Genomic DNA, 10,975 nt, shown 5'->3' with positions numbered 1-10,975 from the left:
GCATTCAAGAAATCTAATTGAGTAAAATGAAAGTCAAACACATTCAAACAAAGCTTTTTGATTCAAATGAAAATAAAATGCATTCAACTTAGCTAAGTGAGTCAAATGAAATTCAAACACATTCAAACAAAGCTTTTAGAATTAAATGAAAGTTAAAAGCAATTAACAAAGCTAATTGAGTAAAATGAAAGTCAAACACATTCATACAAAGTAATTGACTCAAGTGAAAGTCAAATGCATTCTACAAAGTTAATTAAGTCAAATGAAAGTCAAACACATTCAAACAAAGCTTTTTGAATCAAATGAAAGACAAATGCATTCAACAAAGATAATTGAGTAAAATGAAAGTCAAACACATTCAAACAAAGCTTTTAGAATCAAATGGATGTAAATTGCATTCAACAAAGCTAATTGAGTCAAATAAAAGTCAAACACATTCAAACAATGCCTTTTTATTCAAATGAAACTCAAATGCATTCAACAGAGATAATTGTGTCAAATTAAAGTCAAACACATTCATACAAAGTTTTTTGAATCAAATGAATGTCAAACACATTCAAATAAAGCTTTTTGAACCAAATGAAAGTCAAATGCATTCAACGAAGCTAATTGAGTCAAATAAAAGTAAAACACATTCAAATAAACCTTTTTGAATCAAATGAAAGTCAAATGCATTCAACAAAGATAATTGAGTCAAATGAAATTCAAACACATTCAAACAAAGCTTTTAGAATCAAATGAAAGTGAAATGCATTCAACAAAGATAATTGATTTAAATGAAAGTCAAACACATTCAAACAAAGCTTTTTAAACCAAATGAAAGTCAAATGCATTCAACAAAGCTTTTTGACTCAAATGAAAGTCAATCACGTTTAAACAAACCTTTTAGAATCAAATGAAAGTCAAATGCATTTAATAAAGATAATTTAGTCAAATGAAAGTAAACACATTCATACAAAGCATCTTGAATCGAATGTAAGTCAAATGCATTCAAAAAAGATAATTGAGTAAAATGAAAGTTAAACACATTCATACAAAGTTAATTGAGTCAATGAAAGTCAAATGCATTCTACAAAGCTAATTGAGTCAAATGAATATCAAACACATTCAAAAAAAGCTTTTTGAATCAAATGAAAGTCATATGCATTCAAGAAAGCTAATTGAGTCAAATGAAAGACAAACACATTCAAACAATGCTTTTTGAATCAAATTAAAGTCAAATGCATTCAACAAAGATAGTAGAGTCAAATCAAAGTCAAACACATTCAAACAAAGTTTTTAGAGTCAAAAGAAAGTCAAATGCATTCAACAAAGCTTTTTGAATTAAATGAAAGTGAAATGCAATTAACAAAGCTAATTGTGTCAAATGAAAGTCAAACACATTCATTCAAAGCTAATTGAGTCAAATGAAACTCAAATGCATTCTACAAAGCTAATTGAGTCAAATGAAAGTCAAACACATCTAAAAAAAGATTTTTGAATCAAATGAAAGTCAAATGCATTCAACAAAGCTAATTGAGTCAAATAAAAGTCAATCACATTAAAACAATGCTTTTTGAATCAAATGAAAGTCAAATGCATTCAACAAAGATAATTGAGTTAAATGAAAGTGAAACACATTCATACAAAGCTTTTTGAATCAAATGAATGTCAAACACATTCAAACAAAGCTTTTGAACCAAATAAAAGTCAAATGCATTCCAAAAAGGTAATTGAGTCAAATGAAAGTCAAATGCATTCAATAAAGATAATTGAGTCAAATGAAAGTCAAATACATTAATACAAAGCTTTTTGAATCAAATGAAAGTCAAACACATTCAAACAAAGCTTTTTAAACCAAATGAAAGTCAAATGCATTCAACAAAGATAATTGAGTCAAATGAAAGTCAAACTCATTCAAATAAAGATTTTTGAACCAAATAAAGTCAAATGCATTCAACAAAGCTTTTTGTCTCAAATAAATGTCAAACAAATTCAAACAAAGCTTTTAAATCAAATGAAATTCAAATGCATTCAACAAGGATAATTCAGTCAAATGAAAGTCAAACACATTCAGACAAATCTTCTTGAATCAAATGAAAGTCAAATGCATTCATCATAGTTAATTGAGTCAAATGAAAGTCAAACACATTCAAACAATGCTTTTTTAATCAAATGAAAGTCAAATGCGTTCAACAAAGCTAATTGAGTAAAATTAAAGTCAAACTCATTCAACAAAGTTTTTCGAACCTAATTAAAGTCAAACACATTCAAACAAAGCTTTTAAAATCAAGTGAAAGTCAAATGCATTCAACGAAGCTAATTGAGTCAAATGAAAGTCAAACACATTCATACAAAGCTTTTTGAATCAAATGAAAGTAAAATGCATTCTACAAAGCTAATTGAGTCAAATGAAAGTCAAACACATTCAAACAAAGCTTTTTGAATTAAATCAAAGTGAAATGCAATAACAAGGCTAATTGAGTCAAATGAAAGTCAAACAAATTCATACAAAGCTAATCGAGTCATATGAAAGTCAAATGCATTCTACAGAGCTAATTGAGTCAAATGAAAGTCAAACACATTCAAACTAAGCTTTTTGAATCAAATGAAAGTCAAATGCATTCAACAATGCTAATTGAGTCAAATTAAAGTCGAACACATTCAAACAAAGCTTTTTAAATAAAATGAAAATCAAATGCATTCATCAAAGCTAATTGAATCAAATGAAAGTCAAACATTCAAACAAAGCTTTTAGAATCAAATGAAAGTCAAACACATTCAAACAATGCTTTTTTAATCAAACGAAAGTCAAATGCATTCAACAAAGCTAATTGAGTCAAATGAAAGTCTAACTCATTCAACAAAGCTTTTTGAACCAAATGATAGTCAAACACATTCAAACAAAGCTTTTAAAATCAAGTGAATGTCAAATGCATTCAAGAAGCTGATTGAGTCGAATGAAAGTGAAACACATTCATACAAAGCTTTTTGAATCAAATGAAAGTCGAATGCATTCAACAAAGATAATTGAGTCAAATGAAATCAAACACATTCAACCAAAGCTTTTTGATTTAAATGAAAGTCAAATGCATTCAACAAAGCTAATTGAGTTAATTGAAAGTCAAACACATTCAAACAAAGCTTTTTGCATCAAATGAAAGTAAAATGCATTCAACAAAGCTTATTGAGTCAAATGAAAGTCAAACACATTCAAACAAAGCTTTTTGAAATAAATGAAAGTGAAATGCAATTAACAAAGCCAATTGAGTCAAATGAAAGTCAAATGCATTCTACAAAGCTAATTGAGTCAAATGAAAGACAAACACATTCAAACAAAGCTTGTTGAATCAAATGAAAATCAAATGCGTTCCATAAACTAATTAAGTCAAATTAAAGTCAAACACTGTAACACCCTAGAAATTCCTTTCTTTTAAAATACACTTTCCCCTTTAAAAATACGTTTTAGGAATATTTAAGACATTACCGCCACCGTGAAAACGGCTAAGACAACAATCAAAGATACACTGCGGAAGACTTGAAAGCCAAAACTATTTAAATATCACAATTTAAAAACTAAACTAACGAAAGTAAAGTTGAAAATCAACAAAACCAAAGTTAAATAAAATCCACTACAACTTGGAACCACTTAGGGCCGTTATTCAAAACCGAACAACCAAATAATTGTGTTAGTCCAACAAGTACTAAAATAAAACATCCAAAGCATAAAATAATACACATCCTAATGGAAACTAGCATGATTCTCTCTTCACTCATGTCCCATCATGAACATGCCTCAATACCTGAAAAGAGTATCTCTACTTGCCCCACTACTCTCCATTAAAATGGATCATCGTAGGGCCAAGATAAAGACATAGCCAGACACAAACAACACACACAATCAGCAAAGCTGAGTACATAAGCGTAATTAAACACACTAACATGCAAACTCCTATCATCACACATGCTTACCTCATTGCACCTTTTTACAAGCACACACAACAATCAACGAGACACTTTAACTAGTCACTAAATAATTTATTTAGCGTTGATTACGCATCGAACGGGTTTCCTCCTATACCTCCCTCAATAAATTGAGGTTAACTGACACGGGAGCTAACTGTGCCAGCAACACCCATGCCACACATTGGTTGCGGAATTCCAGCGCATAATAATAAAAAGGAATATACAGCGTCCTGTACTCCATTAGAAGTTATGATCAAATATAAAGTCACATAACTCCCCCCATATGTTCATACTCAAGGTATATACGTTCCAAGAGTTTTGGTGCGTAATCTCTTTCACTTTACGTTATTTACATATTATTAGACTTGGTGATGACCCTCAAAGCATAACAATTCAATCATCAATAATTATTCAATCAACAAACATATCAATTTAATTCTTGAATAATTAGTGACCACATATAATTTAATGTTGAACCCTTTTTAATTCTACCTCAGTGTCAAAGACACCTTAGACGCATAAAGCGCCAAAAATCCTATCCCTCGGTGTTAAAAACACCTTAAGTGCACAAAGGCACCAACATACTATTTTTTCCTTGTGTACATAGACACTTATATAGCTCCTTCCTCATGCTTAATGCATCAATAAAAATTATATGGACCATAATAAAATTCCTTTTCAATATTCCAAACATAATTAAACAATTAGTTTAATTAAACATGCTCTCTATCATGCCATAAATAAATATGTAGTCCATATACTCATGCCAAAATATAATTTTCCAATCCATAAATCATCACAAATAATTCATGCTTCATGTATGGGATGATATCTAGGCATGACCGATATCTTGTAAAAGCACGTGACCAAACCCTGAACAATTGTGAAAAGGCGCCGATATGCACCAGAAAGCAGACATATCGGCTTGTCGGAATTCGGCACGTGGCAACAGAAGCTTGACACTTGGCGTAGGAGGCTTTGCATGGATGAGAGCCACCTGTCAAGGTGGATCATTATAAATAGTAGGTAAGACCTCATTAATGAGGGCATTAATTACTCTCTCTCTCTCTTTCTACTTTCTCTCTCATACTTATCTTCTTCTCTTATACACTTTCTGACTTTGTCATCGGAGTGGTTATCCCCGGACCACCCCGGGGTTAGCTAACTTCTTCTCATTGTGTAGGTTCTCAGCTTGCCGATAGGAGTATCAGAACCTCAGGTTCGAGTTCTTGGGGAAATCAGATCCAGACAGAAATAATTTGGCGCTAGAAGGAGGGGATTTGATCACTTCTATCGCCTAAGAACCTCACACAAAACATATATATAACAACGATAATCATGGCCGGAAACAATGAAACACCAGTAGAACAGCCTCAGGTGGAGATAGTGGATGAAACCCATACCTTAGAGGGTAACCAGTTTCACATGCCGATAACCTCCCCCGCAGGTGGAGGGGAGGCAGAGGATCCTATGGTGGCATTCACGCTAGATGAATTGGAGACGGCAGCAAGGGTGATGAGTGCAATGAGTAGGAAGAGAAAGGAGGCTGAGGCGGCACAGGCTGAAAGAGGGGGCGCTCAGGCCGATAGATGAGCACCGCACCGTAATCAGGAAGAGCAGCACAATCAGTTGATGATCTCGCCGAGGAGATCCCGACATGAATCGCCGATAAGATCGCACACAATGTCACGGCGGGTTGAACAATCCTCAAGTCACACCGTGAGTACCAGAACCCAGCAGCATTGAAGTTCGCAAGTAGATGGGTAGGCAGTGCGAACAGTGGTGCAGTTAAGGGCGTCCCCATTTGCCCAACATATTCTGGACCAGCCAATGGAAAAGGTGAAAATGCCGACTTGTAGGTATGATGGAAGAGGGGATCCGGCAAGATTTATAACGTCCTAAGAGGGGCACATGATGTTATATACCAACTCAGATGCAGTCTGGTGTAAGGTCTTTCCGACTACTTTGATTGGGGCTGCAGCCGATTGGTTTAATAACCTTGAAGTTGGGTCAGTAGATAGTTTTGAAAGATTGACCGAGATGTTTGTGGGTCAGTATGTCAGCAACAGTGTGAGGCAGAGAACCTCTGGAGAATTGGTGGCCGTGGAGCAGAAGCCGGATGAATCCTTGAGGGATTACATTAGGCGATTTAACAATGAGGCAAATACAATCCCAAAACTGCAACAAGAAATAGTTGTGATGGCTTTAATGAATGGCTTGGTTGATTCTGATTTCAAACGGTACCTTACAAGGAAAAACCTGCCGACATTAGCAGCAGCGTTTAGCAAAGCTCATGATTACATTAAGAGTGAAGAATTGATGAAGACAAGTAGCAGACATGTCGTTGCCGGAAAGGGGCAAAGTCAGTATGCAGGGACATCGTCTGGAGGAAGTAGGTCGAGAGCTCCTGCCCCGGGAAGGGGAGGAGGAAGCTGGCAAGATTCCAGACCAACAAGGCTACCAATGAGATATAGCACTTACACTCCCTTGAATACACCAAGGGCAGCAATCTACTCAGTAAATCAGAATAGAGAGGATTGGTCAAGGTCGATTCCCATGAAGGCAAGGCCAAGGGATGTGAAGAAGTATTGTATGTTCCATAGGGATGTGGGGCATTATACAGAGGAGTGTACGCAATTGAAGGACAACATTGAGGAGTTGATCAGAAAAGTGCATTTGACACAATACCGGTTGAACGCAGGCAGGAATCAGCAACCGGCACAAACAGTTGAGAGGCAACGGATAGAGGCAAGACCTGAAAGGGCGCAAGGAGGAATAGTCCGACAAGGGGATGCAGGAATACCACCGTTATCTACTGGAAGGGTAGATGTAATAACGGGGGGACCGATTCATGGAGGGACAATTAGTGGAGCAAAGAAACATTTGGCTGAGCACCGTCATCTAGTTTGTGCTTTGGATGTAGACAATCGTCCTCGACCAGCATCAATACCTCAGGTAGTGTTCACGGAAGAAGATGCACGGGGTGTAGTGTTCCCGCATGATGATCCGTTAGTCCTAATAACCAAGATAAATGGGGCTGACATCAAAAGAGTGCTGGTGGATGGAGGTAGTTCAGCAAATGTGTTGTTTATGCAAGCTTTCAATGAGATGAATATAGGAAGGCAGTACTTGAAACCGGTATCATATCCTGTAATCGGGTTCAATGGGTCGACTGTAAGGCCAGAAGGGAGTATTGTGTTACCGGTAAGGCTAGGTGATGGGCCACAAGCAAGAGATGTGATGGCAGAGTTTCTGGTGGTGGATGTTAAGTCAGCTTACAACGCAATTGTCGGCAGACTGATAATACACGATATGCAGGCCGTTGTATCAACTTACCATCTGGCAATAGCTTATGTGTCGAATTTAGGAGCTGTGGAGAAGGTGTACGGGGGTCAGGTGATGTCAAAAGCCTGCTATGTGACAGCTTTGAAGAATCCAGTTGGTAGTGCTCCGATACCGTGTAATCCGATAAGGGAAGGTGAGCCAACAGTTCAAAATTTAACCATGAAAAACTTTGATGCAAGGCTTGAGGAAACACCAAGGCCGTTACCGGGGGGAGAAACTGTCCAAGTTGAATTGCAACCAGGCGACCCGAGTAGAACAGTTAAGGTTGGGGCTGATATGGATGTGGGTACAAGGTGTAATCTGATAAGCCTGTTGCGTGAGAACGCAGATGTCTTTGCATTCTCAGCAAGTGAGATGCCGGGGATACATCCAGAGGTGATGGAGCATAAGTTGAATGTTGACAGAAAATTCAGACCGATAAGGCAAAAGAAACGCAATTTCTCAACTGAGAAAATAGAAGCAATTCAGGCTGAGGTAAATAAGCTCTTAACGGCAGGGTTCGTTGAGCCTTGCACATATCCGGAATGGTTGGCGAACGTAGTAATGGTGAGAAAGCCGACAGGGAAGTGGCGAATGTGTGTGGATTTTACAGATCTAAATAAGGCTTGCCCCAAGGATTGCTACCCATTACCCCGGATAGATAGGCTGGTAGACTCAACCTCTAGTCATGCTATGCTCAGTTTCCTAGATGCGTTTTCAGGATATCATCAGGTCAGCATGCATAAGGCTGACAGGAATAAAACGGCTTTTATAACAGATGTCGGTGTTTACTATTATAAAGAAATGCCTTTTGGGCTGAAAAATGCAGGGGCAACCTATCAGAAGTTGGTGGACAAGATATTTGAGAAGCAGAAAGGCCGAAATGTTGAGGTGTATGTGGATGACACAATAGTAAAGAGTAAAGAAAAAGAGGACCATATAGCGGATCTGAGGGAAACATTTGAGACGTTAAGGAAATATCAGATGAAATTGAATCCGGAGAAGTGTGTGTTTGGGGTCAGATCAGGGAAGTTTTTGGGCTTTATGGTCAGTGAACGGGGGATAGATGCAAATCCAGATAAGGTGAATGCGGTACTTCAAATGAAACAACCAAAAACCATTCGTGATATACAGAGACTGACTGGCAGGATGGCAGGATTGACCAGATTTATCAGCAAGTCAGCTGATAAGGCACTTTCGTTTTTCATGGTACTCAGAAAGAACAAGGCATTCGAGTGGGGAAAGGAACAAAGTGATGCACTGGAAGTAGTAAGGAATCATCTTAGATCTCTTCCCACAATTGCCAGGCCCGAGAAGGGAGAAGTGTTGCAGTTATATATTTCAGCATCGCCAAAAACGGTAGCAGCCGTTTTGTTAGTGGAAAGGAAGAAACAGCAGCAGCCGATATATTTTGTCAGTCATGTATTGAATGCGGCAGAACGCAGATATCCAGTGATAGAGAAAATGGCGTTAGCAGTAGTAGTGGCAACTAGGAAGTTGAGGCCATACTTTGATGCACACCCAATAGAGGTGTTAACCAATCACCCTTTGGAGAAATCATTACATAAAATGGATACATCTGGTAGATTATTGGCATGGCCAGTTGATTTGTCGGAGTATGAAATAAGCTATAAGCCTAGAACATCAATTAAGGCTCAAGCATTGTCGGATTTCATTGTTGAAACCACATACACCGATGAAGAGGAAGAATTGGGAACATGGCAAGTATCAGTTGATGGTTCAGCTACAGCAACGGGGGCAGGGGCTGGAATTGTGATAACGGCTCCAAACGGGAAAATGTTTGAATATGCCATGAAGTTCAAGTTCAAGGCAACAAATAATGAAGCCGAGTACGAAGCTGCAGTAGCTGGAATGCTGTTGTCAATAGCAGCAGAGGCAAAACGGCTGGTTTTAACAACTGACTCTCAGCTGGTATCAAGTCAATTTAGTGGAGAGTATGAAACTCGAGAGCCGGCAATGGTGAAGTATTTGGAGAAGATGAAACAGTTAGCAGCGCAATTGCAATACTTTGAGATAAAACTGGTTCCGAGATTGAAAAATGCTCAAGCAGATGCGCTGGCAAGATTGGCAAGTTCAAGTTTTAACGACTTGGAAAGGACGGTCATGGTGGAGGTTTTGAAGCAGAGAAGCATAGATGAGATGTCGGCAGAAGTTTTGTGTGTTGATGTTGGGGACCAGTGGTATGATAAAATACTGGCATACCTCATCCATGGTGCGGGGCCGACGGATAAGGGGGAGTTGAAAAGATTAAGGAAAGATAGCGTGTGGTTTGTCATATACCAAGGTCAGTTATACAAAAGGGGGTTTTCACTGCCATTACAAAGGTGTATAACGGATATTGAGTCAGCAAGGTTATTAGAAGAATTGCATGAAGGTAGTTGTGGTAATCATCTCGGAGCAAGAGCCCTGTCCAGAGAGGCAATGAGAAGGGGGTACTACTGGCCGACAATGAATGCAGATGCAGTAGCTTATGTGAAAAGATGTGAGAAGTGTCAAAAGTTTGCCCCAATTATCAACTTACCACCTAATGATCTGACTCCGATATTAAATCCAATCCCTTTTGCCCAGTGGGGAATGGATATAGTTGGCCCGTTCCCATCGGCCACGGGTGGAAGGAAAATTCTGATAGTGGGGATAGACTATTTCACAAAGTGGATTGAGGCAGAACCGGTAGCGAAGATAACGGCATCAGAAGTGAAGAAGTTTATATGGAAAAGTATCTTCACAAGATTTGGGTTGCCGATGGCGATGGTTTTTGATCATGGAACCCAATTCGATTGTAAGCCAGTCAAAGATCTCTTGATGATGTACAAGGTGAAATTTGCTTATGCAGCAGTATGCCATCCACAGTCTAACGGCCAGGCAGAAGCAGCAAATAAGCAAATAATAACGGCAATTAAAAAGAAGATTGAAGATGCAAAGGGTTTGTGGGCAGATTTGATACCAGAGATATTGTGGGCAAACAGGACAACAATTAGAGAGGCCACAGATGAATCGCCTTATACTTTAGTTTTTGGAACAGAAGCAGTGATACCAGCAGAGGTTGGGTTGCCGACATTTAGGGTTCAACATTACTGTGAAGACCAAAATGATTTACTTCTACGACAACAGTTAGACTTTTTGCCAGAGCTCAGAGAAAAAGCAGCAGTTAAGTCAGCTGCTTTTAAGGAAAGAATGTCGAGGGCCTACAACAGAAGAGTATCTCATCGGCCGTTAAGTGTGGGAGATCTAGTACTGCGAAGAACAGCGGCAACCGGTAAGGGAAATGAAGATGGAAAGCTGACTGCAAGTTGGCAAGGACCTTATCGGATTAGAGATGTCGTCATCCAAGGATCGCTTTATCTGGAAATTTTGGATGGGACACCCCTAAAGAATGTATGGAACTCGGCTGTATTGAAGAAATACTATGTGTAATGTACAATTTTCATGTGAAGCTGATATCAAAAAGGATATCAGTGATGAATGAAGAAGTATTCAGACAACGTATGTTGGAATAGGCATCCTCCATTTAACAGAACACTGCTAAATGGGACGGACAGCTCAAAACCGCTTCCGTGAAGTTAATAGATATACGACCTGATCAGTTGTATACGTTAACTCACGAGGTTGCTGGTTCAAAATGTAATACCGGCCAAATCAATTCGAGTATACGCCGATATGAGGCGTAGCTCAGAAAGTGATAGCC

The 10,975-nt window shown here is 38.3% G+C and overlaps 1 protein-coding gene across 1 annotated transcript; it reads left to right on the top strand.

The window, feature by feature from the left end:
• Window positions 1-5,859: 5,859 nt before the first annotated feature.
• Window positions 5,860-10,704, top strand: LOC145596894 (uncharacterized). The gene is made up of 4 exons (XM_081653084.1): window positions 5,860-7,817; window positions 7,971-8,361; window positions 8,404-10,097; window positions 10,257-10,704. Exons 1-4 carry the CDS (start codon window positions 5,860-5,862, stop codon window positions 10,702-10,704), a joined length of 4,491 nt encoding a protein of 1,496 aa, XP_081509210.1.
• The last annotated feature ends 271 nt before the right edge of the window (window positions 10,705-10,975 follow it).

This window comes from Chenopodium album, chromosome 20 (assembly GCF_948465745.1).
Source record: "Chenopodium album chromosome 20, dcCheAlbu1.1, whole genome shotgun sequence".
Classification (NCBI taxonomy): domain Eukaryota; kingdom Viridiplantae; phylum Streptophyta; class Magnoliopsida; order Caryophyllales; family Amaranthaceae; genus Chenopodium; species Chenopodium album.
This window is presented reverse-complemented; position numbering and strand designations above follow the sequence as displayed.